This window comes from Bos javanicus, chromosome 4 (genome assembly GCF_032452875.1).
Source record: "Bos javanicus breed banteng chromosome 4, ARS-OSU_banteng_1.0, whole genome shotgun sequence".
Lineage (NCBI taxonomy): Eukaryota > Metazoa > Chordata > Mammalia > Artiodactyla > Bovidae > Bos > Bos javanicus.
In genome coordinates, this window is record NC_083871.1 from 120,119,971 (window position 1) to 120,141,164 (window position 21,194).

Genomic DNA, 21,194 nt, shown 5'->3' on the forward strand with positions numbered 1-21,194 from the left:
ATGGTTCTTCAGGCACTCTTGTCTACCAGATCTAATCCCTTGAATCTATTTGTCACCTCCACTGTCACCACCCACTCCAAGGGATTTGATTTAGGTCTAGTGGTTTTCCCTACTGTGTTTAATCGTAGCCTGAATTTGGCAATAAGGAGTTCGTGATGTGAGCCACAGTCAGTGCCAAGTCTTGCTGACTGTATAGAGCTTCTCCATCTTCGGCTGCAAAGAATACAGGCTGATTTCGGTATTGACCATCTGGTGATGTCCACATGTAGAGTCGTATCTTGTGTTGCTGCAAAACGGTGTTTGCTATGACCAGTGTGTTCTCTTGACAAAACTTTGTTACCTTTGCCCTGGTTCATTTTGTACTCCAAGGCAAAACTTAACCTGTTATTCCAGGTATCTCTTGACTTCCTACTTTGCATTCCAATCCCCTACGATGAAAAGGACATCTTTTTTTGTTGTTAGTTCTAGAAGGTCTTAGAACTGATCAATTTCAGCTTCTTTGGCATCGGTGGTTGGGGCGCAGACTTGGATCACTGTGATGCTGAGTGGCTTGTCTTGGAAATGAACCATGATCATTCTGCTGTTTTTGAGACTGCACCCAAGTACTGCATTTTTGACTCTCTTGTTGACTATGAAGGCTACTCCATTTCTTCTAAGGGATTCTTGCCCACATTAGTAAATGACTAGATGAAATGATGTCTAATCCCCAGTTTCTTCCTCACCACCATCAAGAGAGGGCTGAGAACTCACAGACTTCCCAGTTCAAAGTCTGTCGCAGACCCAAAGTGCGTGCCAGTGTGGTCTGTCCCCTCGCCCTTAGGACAGGGTAACAGGCACGCTGCGGGCCTTACTGACTTCCTCTATGCAGAGCTTGGAAGAGAAGCTGCACACAGTGAGCACTAATGGATGGACCATGTCCCCTTTTTTTTGGCCATGCTGTGTGGCTTGTGCTATCTTAGTTCCCTGACCAGGGCCTGAGCCCGGGCCGTGGCAGTGAAAGCATGGACTCACAACGACTGGATGGCCAGGGAATTCCCTTTCCTCATTTTCCACCTCCTGATTTCCTCCGGGGAGCAGAGGCCTGTCCTGGGTGCTCTGGTCTTTCTACACTGTCTACACTCACTTCCTCCATTTCTCCACTTCAAGCATGATCTCAAGCACCCATCGCCTGTGAACTGAGGTATCCGGCTATGCTCCCAGGTCTCCCTTACCAGCCACTGGCTGCTGTTGGACAACTCCTCTAAGAACTCCTTTAGGGTTCTTAAACTCAACGTTTATAAGACAAGATTAACCATCTCCCAGCCTTATCCCTAGGCCTCCAAACTCCTGTTCCTACTGAATGGTTACTGGCGAAGGCCATCACGCGTCCTCCCCCAGGGGCTCAGCTGGAGCCGCCTTCCCTCCACGAGCCCAGCCCTGTATCCCTCCCTCCAGTGAGCCGTCAGGGCCAGGCGCTGCTTCCTTCCTCAGGCTCGGAACCGGTCCCCACTCTGTCCCCTCAGTCTCCTTGGCCATCACTGCCAGATTTATCTTGCTACACGTCCAGTTTTCAAATTGGGACATGCCATTGCTTTAAATGTTTCGGTGTTTTCCTGGCGTCGTTCAGATCTGGCCCAAATGCCAGCAGCGAGAGGCCCTGCTCCACTCCTCAGCTCCCGACGCAAACACTGTAGCCCAGCTCCTCTCCCCCGCCTGCACCCACAAGGCCACACGTAATTCTCAGGCACCAGGAGAACGGCAGTGAAAGGGAATAGTCACAGTAACTGAACCCAAGACACAACATGAATCTGAGCCCAGAGGTCCAGTGGAGGGAAAGGCCTTCCAGAGCAGATGAGACAAAGCTGAGCCACCGCCACTGTGCTCAGCTACCCTCCTCCTGAGTATCCAAGATGGAGGGGCGCTCGTGGCTCTTCAGGAGATGGCCACGTTTCACTCCTTAGGACTCGTGTTTCCTTACGAGACAAAAAAAAAGGACTTAGCAGATGTGATAAGTTGAGTTGATAAGCTCTTGAGTTGAGGAGCTGTCCTGCGTCCTGTGTGGGCTGTGATGCAATCACACACGTCCTCTCAGGTGGGAGCAGAGGCAGAACAGACACAGACAGAAAACAGAAAGTATGTGATGACTGGAGCAGCTGCCGGCAGTGAGGGTGAGGAGCCACGCACCCAGGAGCGCAGCTCCAGAAGCTGGGAAGGGCCTGTCAATTCCCTGGTTTCAGCCCTTGGGAACTGCTTCCAGACTTTTGGCCCCCAGAACTGTAAATGATAAATCTGTGCTGCTTTAAGCCACCAGTTTGCAGAGCTTTCTTCTGGTGGCCCCAGTCCGGGGAGCAAGCTAAGGGGGCTGCTCCCTTCCCCTCTTGCCCATCCATGATGAAACAGCCCTCAGGTAAGTCCTGCTAAGACTGTCCCTCACACACACAGCAGTGTTCATGCTTTCACTTCCCCAGTGTAAAACCACAATCAGATTCAAGCTACTAAGTAAAATCAACACTTTCTAACAGCTCCGAATAGATTTCAAAATCTATGTATATGAAAAAACATTAATTTAGCATTAATAGATCTTACGTGTTCACTTGCTATGCATGCAAGTATTTATAGCACAAATGAAATAAATTGATGATCTCAGTAGGCAGCTCACCTCAAATACATATATTGGCATCATAGGCATTACACGACAATTTATAATTGAGTGTAGAGTCCTCGTAAAACAAGCAATTAGTAGTTCACTGTTTCAACCACTCACTAGGTTTTCTGTGCAGACTCCTTGCAAACTGTTAGATGCTACAGCAGACATAAAAAGTCCCTGTCTTCAAACTCTTGATCCACAATTACAAGACTAAGCACACTTAACTGAATGACTGATATGAAGCAGTTCTGTGAGAAAACAAGACGAGCATCGCCCAGATGAGGAACTTTCATCTGATGCTGGTACCTCAGAACATGAGTGGCAGACTCAAAACCCAGCATTTCACATGCACTCCAGGGTAGAATTTACGGCACAAAGCAAGCTGGAGGATGTTGTCTTTCCACATCACTGGGTTTATCTTCTGCAGATCCACCGTACTCTAAGAAACCCAGAACATAACCCACTGGATGGAAACAGAAGGAAACAACTCTACATCTAATATCGGTTAAATTAAACTATCATAGTTGACCCAAAATTTTGTTGTTGTTGTTCAGCTCAGTCATGTCCGACTCTGCGACCCCATGGACTGCAACACGCCAGGCTTGCCTGTCTTTCACCATCTCCTGGAGCTTGCTCAAACTCATTCATTGAGTCAGTGATGCCATCCAACCATCCCATCCTCTGTCATCTTCTTCTCCTCCTGCCTTCAATCTTTCCCAGCATCAGGGTCTTTTACAATGAGTCAGTTCTTCGCATCAGGTGGCCAAAGTATTGGAGTTTCAGCTTCAGCGTCAGGCCTTCCAATGAATGAATATTCAGGACTGATTTCCTTTACGATGGACTGGTTGGATCTCCTTGCTGTCCAAGGGACTCTCAAGAGTGTTCTCCAACACCACAGTTCAAAAGCATCAATTCTTCAGCACTCAGCCTTCTTCATGGTCAAACTCTCACCTCCACATACGACTACTGGAAAAACCATAGCTTTGACTAGATGGACCTTTGTCAGCAAAGGTCTCAAAGACATCTCTTTGCTTTTCAATACACTGTCTAGGTTTGTCAGAGTTTCTCTTCCAAGCAGCAAGCGCCTTTTAATTTCATGGCTGCAGTCACTGTCCATAGTGATTTTGGAACACAAGAAAATAAAGTCTGTCACTGTCTTCATTCCCCGCCCCCCTCTATTCGCCACTAACTGACAGGACCAGATGTCATGATCTTAGTTTTTTGAATGTTGAGTTTTAAGCCAGTTTTATCACTCTCCTCTTTCATCTTCACCAAGTTCCTCTTCACTTTCTGCCATTAGGGTGGTGTCATCTGCGTATCTGAGGTTATTGATATGCAGTTTCAAACCCCCACTTTAGTCCCCAACCAACACTTACTCACAAGAGGAAGGAAATGAGCACATGAATTTAAAGGTTTTGCGTGACAGTCTCCTAATGGAACGAGCCACAGCCATCTGCTGTGTCAGGGCGGCTGCTACAGCAGAGCAAGAGCAACCACAGCCTCAGGCAGGAGACGGGGACAGAGGACGACACGGGGACAGAGGACGACACGGGGACAGAGGACAGGCGGCTCCGTGGACTGAGTCTGAGCAAGCTCCAGGAGATGGTGAAGGGCAGGGAAGCCTGGCATTCTGCAGCGTTCATGGGGTCACAAAGAGTTGGACACGACTGAGGGACTGAACAGCAGCAGGACAGAATTTAAGGAAGAGGCAGCGAGGATGAGGCGTAACAACACTGGCTCCTTGGATACTACTTTAGGATGTTCAGAGACAAAAGAGAAAGAAAATACAAGGAGTATTTTCAAGTGCAACTCATAACAAAGCATTATGGTAGATAAACTCTTAGCAACAAAACAAACAACCCCAGTGAAACAGAAACTAACAGAAGCTCTGTCATTTGCCTGCTCCAGCTGAAGTGGGGGAGGCAGTGGCCAGGTGAGAGACGCCCTCAGGCAGCAGGAAGCTGGAGGTTAACAGCCGACAGTTAAAAGGAGGCAGCAGCAGGGATTCCTAACCCTAAGGGCCCTCCAGCTACCCTGCCAGCCCTGCTGCTGCTGCTAAGTTGCTTCAGCCGTGTCCGACTCTGTGCGACCCCATAGACGGCAGCCCACCAGGCTCCCCCGTCCCTGGGATTCTCCAGGCAGGAACACTGGAGTGGGTTGCCATTTAGCCCTGGGCCTTCCTTATTCCAGCCTCAAGACCACAACACACAAGCCGAGGCTCCTGTCAGTGCCCACCTAATGATAAGGGCACTAAGGTTCTGAAAGCAGTGCTGACCTGTCAGAGAGCACAGAGCTGGGAGTGGGTGGGCCTCAGACAGGAACCCACGTGGGTCAGACCAAGCCTGCTTCTCGAGTGTGTGCCCCAGCGGCAACACCGTCACGTGTGACACAGGTCCCTGAGGGTGACCCACAACACTCAGTGCCCAAGGACTGCCAGGTAACACTGACGACGCCAGTCACACAGCTGGCTATTTTCAGACAAGATCAAGGACAATGCAGTGAGCCCTCTCAGCCATTTCCAAACAACCATCCCTATACCATGCTACAAAAAGCAATGACTTGGCTTACCCAACTCTCACTTGCCAACACAGCACAGAGGAAGAAAAGCCCTTCAAAGAGTGACTGCGTGGGAGCACTCTCTTCTTCTAAAGGTTATTTACATAAGAGGGGATCTGGATAAATTACTGTGCTTATTTTAACATCACACTATTCAAAAACAAACACTGCCCTCTAAAGCTAGACTTCTGCTTATAAAATTACTATGCTACTCTTAGGAGTTCAAAAATAGTTCATATATCCTGGACAGATTACATGAATGGCTCACACGAACCATCTTTTGTAACGTGAAAAGGTAAAAAATTAAATATCTCAAACTCTAGTTTTACCTTTTCTTAACCTTCAGTAACTAACAATCTCATTTTTGGAATCTGTACATGAGACAACTTAAATAAAGCATGGCACTCCCATAAACAAGACACTACTGCAAAAACCAGCCATGTTTCTGAAGAATAATGACGTAATGTTCACACCATAATGCTTAGTGAAGGCAAATACAACACACACATACATCCATGTACCTCCAATCATGTCAATACTAAAGACTCAGAAAATCACCAAAACATTAATAATGGCTACCACTGGTTAGGAGGACAGTAGCTAACTGTTTTCCTTTTATTCTTCTGCAAAGCTTGAAATGTTCTACAATGAGTATGTATTCTCATACCAGAAAAACATGTTTTTAAAACTTGTCTAGCCATAATATAAAGGGCTTCCCTGAATCTGCCTGCCAATGCAAGAGACTCAAGAGACACAGGTTTGATCCCTGGGTCAGGAAGATCTCCTGGAGGAGGAAAGGGCAGCCCACTTCAGTATTCTTGCCTGGGAAATCCATGGACAGAGGAACCTGGCAAGCCACAGTTAGTCCATGGGGTTGCCAAGAGTCAGACATGACTGAGCCACTGAGCACACAGCCATAATAAAAGACATACAAGACAACATATTCATTGAAAGTAGAAAGATAAAGTTCACTACATGACTGAACAAAGAAAAGAACTTCAAGCTCAACTTCAATGACATTTTTGGAAATAATAAAAAAAGAAAGAATAATAAACACTTTCATATTAGTATTTCCACATCTGCCATTTGTGCGGTTATCACTAATTCTCAAGTATAGTCACCAGGTACGACGACGACGTCCTTTAAAAAACAGAGTCACCGCTGCTGACAGTGCCATCACTCTGATGTTCTCCTCTGCACATCCTGCTGTAATCCACTTAATAGACACAGAGATTGAACTACGGGTCTCAGAGGCATCCACTATGAGTGATCACAAGACTGCCTTTCCCAAAATAGGCATAGACAGGACAACATAACATTGAAGTTATATGCACAGCTAGCTATATCTACAAACCCTAGAAGAAAGGGTTTAATCCTTATCAATAAAATCTTTTACAATACACTGATTTAAAGAGATGCTGCTGCTGCTGCTAAGTTGCTTCAGTCGTGTCCGACTCTGTGCAACACCGTAGATAGCAGCCCACCAGGCTCCCCCATCCCTGGGATTCTCTAGGCTCTGGAGAACACTGGAGTAGGTTGCCATTTCCTTCTCCCATGCATGAAAGTGAAGTCGCTCAGTCGTGTCCAACTCTTCGGGACCCCAGGGACTGTAGCCTACCAGGCTCCTCTGTCCATGGGATTTTTCCAGGCAAGAGTACTGGAGTGGGTTGCCATTGCCTTCTCCTTTAAAGAGATGAGCTATTACTTAAATGCACAAAATGCTCTAAAAGGCAGACTCTTTTAAAAAAATGAACATATCATTTCACCAACTGAAAGATCTAATAAAGGTTTGCCTTTCTTTTTCCACATGAATAATGTTTTAATACACTTTTTTGATTTAAGAAAAATGAGTATTATTTTTATTTTTTAAAAAAGAAAAAACTGCTAGTGCACACTAAAATTAGGATTATTCCTGGATTTGTGTTATTATTAGCTATAAATTTCTGAGTTTAAGGCCTTGTCTTACTTATTACCTAGCACAGTACATGGAACATTGCAAAGGTTTAATAAATTCTGGCTCAGTGAACAGATGAATCAATAAAAGCTCATTTTTGATTCCTGCACTTAAGCTAGGCTTGTTACTTAAAATATCATCTACTCTAGGAAAAATTCACCAAAATAGAATAGTTTCCTTTTAAAAAAACTTACAAGACTTTTTTTTTTTTTAAAAACAGTTAAGCAGGGGAAAAAATGAAGCAAAACCACTGACAGGGAGAAAGACCATGAGAAAACTTGTGAATTAAACATGTTAAATGGAAAAATGCCATGCAAGACAACTACAGACACTATTTATACAAGAACTGTGCCCCACCCAGTTCCAAAAGAACACAAGGTGACTCAGTGTTTACAGCACAATAAGGTCCTTAGGAGTGAAAGCGGGCAGAGCTTGAGGGAAGGCGGGCGGGCACCTCCAGCAGCCCCTCCAGGCTGAGCGACCCAGCGGCAGCGTGGCGCTAAGTGTTCCGGAGCCAGGGCAGGAGATCTCCCGCACTGCGCAGGGTTCCCGTGTTCTGACCTCACGAGCCTGGTTCTGAACACATCGCCCAGCCCCCCTGAGACACAGGGGTGCTGCCTGACAGGTGGCCCAGTCCCCAGTTTGAGCACCTCCGCTCCTCACCCCTGGGCCTGGATAACAGTTCCCACCTTACTTACAACCCTCCCCCGCCCGAACCCCCACCAAGGAAAAGCCCAGGGATCCACTGTGCTGTCCTACTGGGCTCTGACACTTGACACCTCCACCCTGAGACACGCCTGATTTTGCTGTTCCCACTTATTCTTCTGTCCTTTAGGGTGTCTATACGCACACCTTCCCCCACAAACCACTTTCTGACCATGAGGGCACTCTTCAGCCATCACACCCCACCTCGTAGCTGCCTGGAGTAAGTACACACAGGAAGGAAAGGTGATCTCTAACACGACTGTAGATAGTGGGTCCTTAGATCTTTAAACGAAGAAGGAAAATTAATCCGACAGTGTTGGCATGGAAACCAAAAAAGATAATAAATTAACAAAACATAACAAAATTCAAGAGTCTACAAACAGTACATTCATTCTAAAATCATGCTATGAAGAATTCCCTGGTGGTCCAATGGTTAAGACTCCACATTTCCAGGACTTCCCTGGCGGCTCAGTAGTGAAGAATCCACCTGCCAATGTAGGACACAGGGGTTAGATCCCTGGTCCAGGAAGATCCCACATGCTGTGGCGCAACTAAGCCCCTGTACCCCAACTATTGAGCCTGTGCTCTAGAGCCCGCGAACCACAACTACTGAGCCCTCACGCCGCCAACTACTAAAGCCCAAGTGCCCTAGAACACACGATCAGCAAGAGAAGCCACCACGATAAGAAGGCAGAGCACCGCAACTGGAGGGTAGTCCTCGCTTGCTGCCACAGGAGAAAAGCCCATGCAATACTGAAGACCCAACACAGCCAAACAATAAATTACATAAATATAAAAAATTACATCTATATAAAAACTTCTCACTTCCACTCCAGGAAGTACAGGTTCTAGCCCTGGTAGAGAAACGAAGATACTGCATGCCACATGCTGGTGGCCCAAATAAACAAATAAATTAATTAAAATTTTAAAAAAATAGTGGGCCTTAAAAAAATAAAATCATGCTATGATAATGTCAGTGTTAGTTGCTCAGACATGTCTGACTCTTTGCGATCCCATGGGCTGTACCCCGCCAGGCTCCTCCATCCATGGGACTTCCCAGGCAAGAATACTGCAGTGGGTTGCTATCTCCTTTCCCAGGGAATCTTCCCAACCCAGGGATCAAACCTGGGTCTCCTGCACTGCAGACAAATTCCTTACAGTCTGAGTCACCAGGGAAGCCCTATGATAGAATATATCTTATAAAAAACAAACCAATTTACCAGCTAGATTTCTCAAATACACACTGTAATTACGTATCATTACCTTAAATTAAAGTTAAGAGTTTAGAATAACTCACACACAACTCCCTACACACACACACATTTAGGATATTTACATCTTTGAAGTAAAATCTCTATTTGTTCATTTAGCCAATGTAGCAGCAATGCTTAAAGTAACATCTGTTGTTGTTTAGTCACTAAGTTGTGTCAGATTCTCTGTCCGTGGGCAAGAATACTGGAGTGGGTTGCCATTTCCTTCTCCAGGGGATCTTCAAGAACCAGGGATCAAACCCACATCCCTATATTCTTTACCAGGTGGATTCTTTACCACTGAACCATAGCGAAGTAGAAAGTAACATTAGGTTTAAGGTAAAAATATTTATGGAGTTACTTTTTTCATTCATAAGCCCTCCTCGTTCATTAAATATTCTTTATAAATTACTCCAAATTTACATTGAAACAATAATTTTAAAAAGGTATAACAGCTTTAGTTGGAATTCCATAAGCAAGGTGGTTTGTGTGGCTTACTCTGTACTATAACTAATCACCTGTTTCACTTATTTTTAAAAGAAATATAATGTCTATAATATTTTTCAATAGCACTATTGACAAGTAATTCACATACCATAAAATTCACTCATTTAACGTCTACAATTCAGTTGTTTTTAATCTATTTTCAACATCTGTGATATCATTCAAGGTTAAATGTCGCAACTAGTATAGAAATCATGAAAACTCACAAAGAATATAGTAAGAAGTTCACCAGGCCTAAGGAGAACACTAAGTGACTAGTCAGTTGTTGATAATTGTTTCTTCACAGGACCAAGATCTATATTTTACACAAATATTTAATATAACTTAATACAACATATATTAACTAAATATAACTTAATATAATTACATATATTTTCAATTCCTGTATCTGTTTAATTATTTACAGTTTAGTCCTAGCTCTACATTCTCCGGTCTTGAAATATAAAGTGAGGCTAATATATTCACCTGAAGCAGAAAACCCAGAGCACACAACCTGATATATGCATAGATCCTGAATGTGAATAGGTATTTACTGCTTTACGTCCGGCACCGTGGGGCCTTCTGCTCTAACTTCATGAAGCACTTGGCACAACAGTGAGCTGCCGGTGACTACAGCAGTAGCGGGTGCAGAAAGGAAACCTGAAGAGTATCCACATCTCTTTCATAGCTTTGAGGAGGTCCCAACATTTTCTCCAAGCACTTAATTGGTCTAGGGTCTAAAGTTGCAACTGCAGTTTAAAATAGCTAAACTCTGGGACCTGATGTAGTTACAAGTCTGTTAATGAGTCTTCACAAAACTTTTTAATAGGATAAGTCAATGATTAACACTGAGAATAAAAGTATTTGCCGTTCCTTTACATAAGACCAAACTTTGTACACATAATAAATTTTGGCTAGACTTAAAATTCTCCTGAACTTCCCAGAAGAACCACAGGAAGAAAGCTCTCCCTAAAGAAAAGCTAGTGCATAACAGTAAAAACAGCAGAACACATAAGCTGACGGTGCTTTAAATCTCAATCATCAAGGTGTAAGAAGCATAGAAGACCAATAGTCATTTACAGCAGGTTTGGGTTTCTAATTATTTGCTGCCATAGAATCAACATTAATTGGCAGCAGTGAAAACGGAAAAAGGGCAGACTTCACATCAAGTTCTACTTTTTCAAATAAAAATCGTAGTGGAAAACCATCTTTACGCATCTCTATGAAAAACTCTTCAAGAATTTTCTTCAACCATAGTCTAATTTTACAGGGCTCAATTGACAAGGGACAACCACAGGGACAACAAAAAGGCCAGTCCTCAATCTGTCAACTCAGACTTACCAGGTGATTTCCCTGTTGACGAAAAAAGAGAGTAAAGAAATGAATAGTACTGTGGTTCATTAAAGCTGTAAGATCAAAGTCTTACAGAATTGTCACATGTTAAATGAGAGCCGTTTTTCATATCCTCCTAATAGCCTTGATTTGAAATAGTATATACACTTTTCTCAAAGTATTCATATTTGTTTATCAGCCAACATAAATTTTTACTTTACTAAATAAAAAGAAGAAAAATTGTGAGTAAACATATTCAAAAGTGAAGCTAGGAAGTGAGTACCACATTACTTCATGTTTTCCTCTGCTTCTACCCTGCTGTGAATCACAGCTGTCAATGACCCACTATGAAATCTGCACAAACACATCTTGTTCAAAGCAAAATACCAACCAGAAGAACCTAAGTTTGTACAGTAAAAATCAAAGAACTACTAATACAGAAATCTTAACTCTTCTTATATATGAACGATTTCTATTGCTGATTTATTCCCTAGCTATAACAGAACAGCAGGTCCACTTCTAGGCAGTGTAATTTACTGGCTTTATTAGGAAAATAACACATGGGTATTACAATAAAAAAGGTATTAAAACATCTTCCTCAAACCTCAGACTCCTAGGCTTTTCTTGGATATGATCACAATCAAATTTTGTGTGAATTCTCACAGCAGTTTTCTAAGCAATACAGGCGTGTTTAAGTGTATATACATGTAATGTGAGCGCAAATACAAATTTGATGAACAAGTGAAAAGCTGTGTGAAAAATAGAAATTCCATACTTTACGAGATGAACACCAAGGTTCATCAGTTTAAGTCACACTGAGGAAAATCCAAGAAAGGAATCTTTGGCTAATCACCCTTTTCTTCTGTTAATAAAATAATAACAATTTGTCATGTCCTTCAATATGGTAACAAACATACCTGTTAATTTATTGTTAAAACAGCATGCATTTCACAACTTTCACAAGCACTGATGTTAGCCAACTGCTCCATAACCAACTATCTATGAATGTCAACAGCCCCAATTCCTGTGACTCTCGACCCTGATTATGTCTACTGTTTGGGTAATGTCCCTATGCTATGCTATGCTATGCTATGCTATGCTATGCTAAGTCACTTCAGTTGTGTCCGACTCTGTGCGACCCCATAGACGGCAGCCCACCAGGCTCCCCCGTCCCTGGGATTCTCCAGGCAAGAACACTGGAGTGGGTTGCCATTTCCTTCTCCAATGCATGAAAGTGAAAAGTGAAAGTGAAGTCGCTCAGGCGTGTCCGACTCTTAGCGACCCCATGGATTGCAGCCTAACAGGCTCCTCTGTCCATGGGATTTTCCAAGCAAGAGTACTGGAGTGGGGTGCCATTAATGTTCCTACTCACTGTTTTTGGTTACTTTCTGTAATCATTTAATTTGGTGTAACATAAGACACAAGATGCCACTTGAAAGTCCTTCTGCCTTTCCAAAAAGTGCATCTCTGTTCTTGGCTTTTCACACCTGGGTTTCTACACTTCACTCCTCTTTGCTGCTACTGGCGAAAAGCTACACCACACTACTTATTCTGATTCTTCCAAATACTACTGTGCACACATCCACCATGTATTGATAGAATTTTAAATTCCCAAAGTCCCTGACTGTGAGATTCTTACTACAATTGCTATTTGTCCTCACAGGTAGTAGCCATTAGGTTAGGTTCCTCCTGACCCTGGGCACTCCAGCTTTGCAACCTGTCTGCCTGTGTCATGTACTCCATGACAAATGTCTTATGACTGGAAACAGGGATCACACGCCAAGTCCTTTTCTCCGCTAACAGAAAACGACCCTTCTGAAAGTCACTGGCTGGCCATTTCCCCATGAAGTTTACATCAAGCCTAACATGAGCATCATTTATCTTAAAATAAGCACTATTTCCTGTTGCCTGAAACTGCGACACCAACTTATGGTTAAGAAAGCAGGAGGAAGCCAACTCGATTGGTTTCCACATTGCCTAAATAAATTATGAGAATTGCTGGGTGTAAACATAATCAATACCAGGACTCTTTCCATTAGTGCAACTCTTCCAAAACTTCCTGCCCCCACCCACCTAAAATTCACCTCGGATTCAAGTCTACCCTACATAAAAGCTACTCAGCTCATAACGTTACTTCCAAAGATGTGAAAACAAACCTCCAATTATCGTAACATCAGAGGACCTTTTGGCGGACCCCCCACTGCTCAACTGTGTCAGAAACAACCGAGAAATGGCTGAGGCGTCTCAGCGGAGGAGGAAACCGCCCTTCCCCGCTCACCGCTGGCCGCCTTCTCCGCAGCAGAGAAGCGAGCGGCGTCCAGGCCCGCGGAGCGCACCAGGCGCCCCGAGCTCACATTCCAGCGGCGGGAGTCGCGGCACCGCGCGGGGAGGCCCGGCGACGTGGCCGCGGGAGGAGCGCGCGGGGCGCGCCTCACCTGCGCTCGGGACCCGCCCGCGCGGAGAGGGGAAGGCGCCCACCCGCGGGGTCTGCGGGCCGGGGTGGGGGCCCGGCGACAGCGGCGGCGACCCCCGATTTACCCGGCTCGGACAGACGCCAGCGCCCGGGGCTCAGAACGCCCCAGGTGGGAGGGGTCGAGGAATGAGGGGACCCCAGACCCGGGAGGGGCGGGGACGAGCCCGGACTTCCGACCGGGCGGGCGGCCAGCGCCAGGACCCGGGTCGCGGCGGGCAGGGACCCTGACTCGGGCGGGGTCCGGTCGGGTGGGGCGAGGACACGCAGGAACCCCTGACGGGGCGGGTGGGAACCCCGACCAGGCGGAGTAGTGGCGGGCGGAGACCCCTGACCCAGCGGGCAGGCGGGGTCAGGGCGGGTGGGGACCCGACCCGGGCCGGGTAGTGGTGGGTCGGTACTCCCGACGGGCTTTCCCGGCCGGGCGGGCAGGCGGGGTCAGGGCCGGGACCGTGGCGGGCGGGCATCCCTGGTCTGACCTGAGCCAGAGTAAAGGTAGGCGAGGACCTCCCAGACCGAGTGGGAAGGCGGGGTCAGAGCGGGCCCGGGGCCCCTGACCCTGACCAGCGGAGGCCGGCAGGGCTGGTCAGGTCCGGGGGCGGGCCGGGGTCCGCGGCGCCCACTCACCCAGGCCGGCAAGTCGCAGGCGCGCACCCCTAGGCGCACGGCGCGCTCCTCGTCCTCCAGTAACGCCAGCGCGCGGCACAGGCGGGTGGCCTTAAGGCCGCGGCTCCTGCGGCACCACACGAGCAGCCCGAGCGCCAGCAGCACCCAGCTGAAGCTCAGGCCCAGGTAGCCCAGCGCGTACACCGGCAACAACAGCGCGAAGCTGCGCGCCAGCTGTGCCAGCAGCCCTGCCACGTCCACGCTCAGCGCCGCGCCGGGGGGCTCTGCCCCGGAGGCGCCCACCTCGGGGCCCGGAGCCCTGGAGCCGCTCATGGCCCCGCCGCGTACCGCTCCCCTCGGTTCCCGGCCGAGGCGCCTCAGCCCGCGCTGCAGCGCCCCTCTGAGGGGACGGCGTAGCCGCCCGACCCACCCGCCCGCGCTTCCGCCCGCGGCGCCGTGTGACGTCAGCACGCAGGGCGGTGGCGGTGGCGGAGAGGAGCGGAGGTGTTCCACTGCGGCAGCCGGGTGTGGCCCCAGGCCTGGGTGCGGCCCAACGCGGGGTGGGCCCGGCCCGCGAGGGACGTCATCCCACAAGGCCCGCCAGCGCCGCGGTGGCGGGGGGTTGGGCGGGGCTGGCTGGTGTGTGGCTTCTTGGCGCGGGTGGGCGGGGCGCCTCTGACGCTGGGGGGGCCGGGCCCGGCGTGGGTGTCGCCTCACAGGCTTGAGAGAGCGCCCCTGAGGCGAGGTGGGCGGTGCTTTGTGACGTCATCACGGACTGGCGGGGCGCCTCTGACACTGGGGGGAGCTGGGCTCGGCGTGGGTGTCGCCTCACAGGCTTGAGAGGGCGCGCCTGAAGCGGAGTGGGCGGTGCTTTGTGACGCCATCACGGATGGGCGGGGCGCCCTTGAGGCGTGGCGGGCGGGTTTTGCGTGAAAGTTGCGGCGCGGAACGATCAGCCAGCCGGCTTCCGTGTTCGCCGAAGGGGCTCCGCTCTCCCAGTCACCTGGGCCGCGCTTCGCGCCGGGATACTGCGGAAGGAGAAGCCCACGCTCCTGAGTTTGCGGGTCCTGACCGCCCACAGCCGACGGACGATTTCCTGACGGAATTCTCTCCGCGGCCCTGGAGACGAGGGAGCTTGGATAGGCCGCTTTGTGCGCGAAGGCGGGACTTCTTCTCGCCCGCGGGATCGCGGGGACCCGACAGCCGCCCTCAGTAGGATTTCCGACGAGCGCCCGTGTTTCCTGAATACCTTCGCTAGCAGGACAAACCGCTCTTGATCGCTCTGTTTCCCCTTAAACTCAATCAGGGTAATTATATTTGCACTCTAGTCTCCTTAAAGCCAAACAGTTGCAGAGGACAGCCCAAGTAAGTTTTTAAAGCCTATCAAGTGGTTTCGAAGGATATTTTAATTCAATTTCTGGCAGCCTTGAATGATCACCTTTAGGAGGGACAGAGCCTATTGGACATGGAACAACAGACTGGTTCCAAATCAGGAAAGGAGTACGTCAAGGCTGTATACTGTCACCCTGCTTATTTAACTTATGTACAGAATACATCATGAAAAATGCTGGGCTGGCTGAATTAGAAGCTGGAATCAAGAATGCCAAGAGAAATACCAATAATCTCAGATATGCAAATGACACCACCCTTAGGGCAGAAAGTGAAGAGAAACTAAAGAGCCTCTTGATGAAAGAGGAGAGTGAAAAAGCTGGCTTAAAACTCAGCATTCAAAAAGCTAAAATCATACCATCCGGTCCCAACACTAAATGGCAAGTAGATGAGGAAACAATGGAAACAGTGACAGATTTTGTTTTCTTGGGCTCCAGAATCATTGCAGATGGTGACCGCAAACCATGAAGTAAAAAGATGCTTGCTCCTTGAATAAAACGTATGACAAACCTAGACAGCATATTAAAAAGCAGCGACATTACTTTGTAACACAGGTTCGTATGGTCAAAGCTATGGTTTTTCCAGTAGTTATGTATGGATATGAGAGTTGAACCATAAAGAAGAATGAGCACCAAGGAATCGATGCTTTTGAACTGTGGTGTTGGAGAAGACTCTTGAGAGTCCCTTGGAGAGCAAGGAGATCCAACCAGTCCACATCCTAAAGGAATATTCATTGGAAGGACTGATGCCGAAGCTGAAACTCCTATACTTTGACCACCTGATGTGAAGAACTGACTCATTTGAAAAGACTGATGCTGGGAAAGATTGAAGGTGGGAGGAGAAGGGGCTGAGAGAGGATGAGGTGATTGGATGGCATCACCGACTCAATGGACATGAGTTTGAATAAACTCCGGGAGTTGATGATGGACAGGGAAGCCTGGTGTGCTGCAGTCCATGGGGTCACAGAGAGTCAGACACAACTGAGTGAACTGAGCTGAACTGAGGCTTTAAGTTGGTAAGGACAGGAACCATATTTATTATGTTGATTATCATCTCTTCAGGCTAGCACAGTACGTGTCACAGCAGGTCCTGAGTGAATAAAGGATACCCCCTCCCCTCATCTGTGAGTCTGTATGTAATAGGTATACATAAGTGTGTGTGTGTGTGTGTGTGGCTATGAAGAGATATGTAAATATATAATCTCATAACATTGCTCTAGGGTCTTAAACACACAACATGAAGCAAGGACACTAAACCAGAAGCAAGGGAAGGAGTGTTTTGTTCTTTCTCTTCCCCAAATTACATCATGTGAGTTATAGATACATGAAAGGGTGAGTCTCATCCCTTTTGCTAGGCAGCAGCTTAAAGCTGGAAGGCCACCTGTCACTCAAGGCCAATTTACAACCTCAAAACAAGTAATTGCCGTGTTAACCTAGGAAGAAGCATGAGCCTTTCTGTCTTGTGGTATTTCCTCTAAAAAGCTGTAGAATCATATCCTATCAGAGAAGGCAATGTCAACCCACTCCAGTACTCTTGCCTGGAAAATCCCATGGACAGAGGGGCCTGGAAGGCTGCAGTCCATGCAGTCGCTAGGAGTCGGACACGACTGAGCGACTTCACTTTCGCTTTTCAGTTTCATGCATTGGAGAAGGAAATGGCATCCCAGGGACAGCGGAGCCTGGTGGGCTGCCATCTATGGGGTCGCACAGAGTCGGACACGACTGAAGCGACTTAGCAGCAGCAGCAGCAGCAGCAGCATATCCTATAGATAAAAATTTGGATGAACATGATCCATATGAGAAATCCTGCATGTCTGTGATAAAGACTTTGACTTGGTGGCCTTGTTGTTTAGTCCCTCAGTTGTGTCCGACTCTTTGTGACCCCATGAACTGCAGCACACCAGGCTTCCCTGTCCTTCACCATCTCCTGGAGCTTGCTCAAACTCATGTCTGTTGAGTCGATGATGCCATCCAACCATCTCGTCCTCTGTCATCCCCTTCTCCTCCTGCCTTCAGTCTTTCCCAGCATCAGTCTTTTCTGATGAGTCGACTCTTCAAAACAGGCAGCCAAAGTATTGGACTACACATCAGTCCTTCCAATGAGTATTCAGGACTGATTTCCTTTAGGGTTGACTGGTTTGATCTCCTTGCTCTCCAAGGGACTCTCAAGAGTCTTCTCCAACAGCACAATTCAAAAGCATCACTTCCTTGGTGCTCAGCCTTCTTTTTGGTTCAACTCTCACATCCATACATAACTACTGGAAAAACCATAGCTTTGACCATACGAACCTGTGTTACAAAGTAACGTCGCTGCTTTTTAATATGCTGTCTAGGTTTGTCATACGTTTTATTCAAGGAGCAAGCATCTTTTTACTTCATGGTTTGCGGTCACCATCTGCAATGATTCTGGAGCCCAAGAAAATAAAATCTGTCACTGTTTCCATTGTTTCCTCATCTACTTGCCATTTAGTGTTGGGACCGGATGGTATGATCTTAGCTTTTTGAATGCTGAATTTTAAGCCAGCTTTTTCACTCTCCTCTTTCATCAAGAGGCTCTTTAGTTTCTCTTCACTTTCTGCCCTAAGGGTGGTGTCATTTGCATATCTGAGGTTATTGGTATTTCTCTTGGCATTCCTGATTCCAGCTTCTAATTCAGCTAGCCCAGCATTTTTCTTGATGTACTCTGCACACAAGATAAATAAGCAGGGTGACAATATACAGCCTTGACATACTCCTTTCCTGATTTGGAACCAGTCTATTGTTCCATGTCCAGTTCTAACTGCTGCTTCTTGACCTGTATACAGGTTTCTCAGGAGGTAAGTAAGGTGGTCTGGTATTCCCATGTCTTTAAGAATTTTCTGCAGTTTGTTGTGATCCACGGTAAGGTGTACCTTCTTTGGCACTGCCTTTCTTTGAGATTAGAATGAAAACTGACCTTTTCCAGTCCTGTGGCCACTTCTGAACTTTCCAAATTTGCTGGCATATTGAGTGCAGCTCTTTCACAGCATCATCTTTTAGGATTTGAGATAGCTCAATGGGAATTTCATCACCTCCACTAGCTTTGTTCGTAGTAATGCTTCCTAAGGCCGACTTGACTTCACACTCCAGGATGTCTGGCTCTAGGGTGAGTGATTATACCATGGTGGTTATCTTTGTCATGAAGATCTTTTTTGTAGAGTTCTTCTGTGTATTCTTGCCACCTCTTCTTAATATCATCTGCTTTTGTTAGGTCCATACTATTTCTGTCATTTATTGTCCTCATTTTTGCATGAAATGTTCCCTTCATGTCTCTAATTTTCTTGAAGAGAAAATTTGTTGTTATCCTTACCATGCATCACAACAAACTGGAAAATTCTTAAAGACATGGGAATACCAGACCACCTTACCTGCCTTGTGAGAAACCTGTATACAGGTCAAGAAGGAACAGTTAGAACTGGACGAGGGACAATGGACTGATTCCAAATTGGGAAAGGAGTTTGTCAAGGTTGTGTATTTCTTGAAGAAATCTCTAGTCTTTCCCGTTCTATTGTTTTCCTCTATTTGCATTGATCACTTAGGAAGGGTTTCTCATCTCTCCTTGCTATTCTTTGGAACTCTGCATTCAGATGGGGATATTTTTCCTTTTCTCCTTTGCCTTTTGCCTCTCTTCTCAGCTATTTGTAAGGCCTCCTCAGACAACCATTTTGCCTTTTTGCATTTCTTTTTCTTGATTATGGTCTTGAGCAGTGCCTTCTGTCACAAACCTCCGTCCATAGTTCTTCAGGCACTCTGGCTATCAGATCTAGTCCCTTGAATCTGTTTGTCACTTCCACTGTATAATTGTAAGGGATTTGATTTAGGTCATACCTGGATGGTGTAGTGGTTTTCCCTAGTTTCTTCAATTTAAGCCTGAATTTGGCTATAAGGAGTTCATGATCTGAGCCATAGTCAGCTCCTGGTCTTGTTTTTTCAGTCTGTGTAGAGCTTCTCCATCTTCAGCTGCAAAGAATATAATCAATCTGATTTTGGTATTTTCCATCTGGTGATGTCCATGTGTAGAGTTGTCTCTTGTGTTGTTGGAAGAGGGTGTTTGCTATGACCAGTGTGTTCTCTAAGCCTTTACCCTACTTCATTTTGTACTCCAAGGCCAAACTTGCCCACTACTCCAGGTATCTCTTGACTTCCACATTTGCATTCCATTCCCATACGATGAAAAGAATATCTTTTTTGGGTGTTAGTTCTAGAAGGTCTTGTAGGTCTTCATAGAGCTTTTCAACTTCAGCTTCTTTAGCATCAGCAATCGGGGCATAGTCTTGGATTACTGTGATACTGAATGATTTGCCTTGGAAATGAACAGAAATCATTCTGTCATTTTTGAGATTGCACCCAACTACTGCATTTCAGACGGTTTTGTTGACTGAGAGCTACTCCATTTCTTCTAAGGGATTCTTGCCCACAGTAGTAGATATAATGATCATCTGAATAAATTTGCCCGTTCCAGTCTATTTTAGATCCACTAATTCCTAAAATTTCAATGTTCACTCTTGCCATCTCCTGTTTGACCACTTCCAATTTACGTTGATTCATGGTCGTACCATTCCAGGTTCCTATGCAATATTATTCTCCAGTGGACCACATTCTGTCAGACCTCTCCACCTTGACCCACAGCACATTAAAAAGCAGAGACATTACTTTGTGAACAAAGGTTTGTCTAGTCAAGGCTATGGTTTTTCCATTGGTCATGTATGGATGTGAGAGTTGGACTATAAAGAAAGCTGTGTGCCAAAAAATTGCTGCTTTTGAACTGTGGTGTTGGAGAAGACTCTTGAGAGTCTCTTGAATTGCAAAGAGATCCAACCAGTCCATCCTAAAGGAGATCAGTCCTGGGTGTTCATTGGAGGGACTGATGTTGAAGCTGAAACTCCAATACTTTGGCCACCTGATGCAGAGAGCTGACTCATTTGAAAAGACCCTGATGCTGGGAAAGATTGAGGGCAGGAGGAGAAGGGGATGACAGAGGATGAGATGGTTGGATGGCATCACCGACTCAATGGACATGGGTTTGGGTGAACTCCGGGAGTTGGTGATGGACAAGGAGGCCTGGGGTCGCAAAGAGTTAGACACGACTGAGCGACTGAACTGAACTGAACTGATGCAATATTCCAAAGCCAAACTTGCACCAATAAAGGGTCATGGTCACTGTTTGGTGCTCTGCTGCCCCTCTGATCCACTACAGCTTTGTGAATCCCCATGAAACCATTACACCTGAGAAGAATGCTCAACAAATGGATGAGATGCACTGAAAACTGCAGCACTGGCATCGGTCAACAGAAAGGGCCCAATTCTCTGCAACAATGCCCAACCACATGTACAACCAACCAAAGTTGAATGAATTGGGCTACGAAGTTCTGCCTCATCTGCCATATTCACCTGACTCTTGCCAACCAACTACCACTTCTTGAAGCATCTTGACAACTTTTTGCAGGGAAAATGCTTCCACAACCAGAAGAGGCAGGAAATGCTTTCCAAGAGTTCGTCGAATCCCAAAGCATGGATTTTTATGCTAGAAGAATAAGCAAACTTATTTCTCATTGGGAAAGATGTGTTGATTATAATGGTTCCTATTTTGATTAATAAAGATGTGTTTGAGCTTAGTTATGATTTAAAATTCATGGCCTGAAACTACCAACCTAATAAAATACTCTGTGCACCAATCAGTCTCCAGCCTCTCTGCTGCCTTTGTGACCCCACTGAAATTCTGGCTCCTTCCCAGCAAGGTGGAACCATCTCCTTCTACACTGAGCCTGTCGGCAAATACAGCCCAGCTCTTAGGTCTTTGATAGCA

The 21,194-nt window shown here is 46.5% G+C and overlaps 1 protein-coding gene and 1 long non-coding RNA gene across 6 annotated transcripts in view; one reads left to right on the top strand and one right to left on the bottom strand.

Annotated features, from left to right (window-relative positions):
* ESYT2 (extended synaptotagmin 2) overlaps window positions 1–14,416 on the bottom strand; it is a 78,715-nt gene extending 64,299 nt beyond the window's left edge. For all 5 annotated transcript variants that reach the window (XM_061415352.1, XM_061415351.1, XM_061415350.1 and 2 more), the window contains exon 1: window positions 14,004–14,416. In XM_061415352.1, coding sequence (XP_061271336.1) covers window positions 14,004–14,315 — 312 coding nt within the window. In that variant the 5' untranslated portion in view covers window positions 14,316–14,416. The remainder of the gene's footprint in view (window positions 1–14,003) is intronic.
* Window positions 14,417–14,674: 258 nt separating this feature from the next.
* LOC133246716 (uncharacterized) lies at window positions 14,675–21,003 on the top strand. The gene is made up of 2 exons (XR_009736125.1): window positions 14,675–15,289; window positions 19,953–21,003. It is a non-coding gene; the product is annotated as an uncharacterized LOC133246716 (long non-coding RNA).
* The last annotated feature ends 191 nt before the right edge of the window (window positions 21,004–21,194 follow it).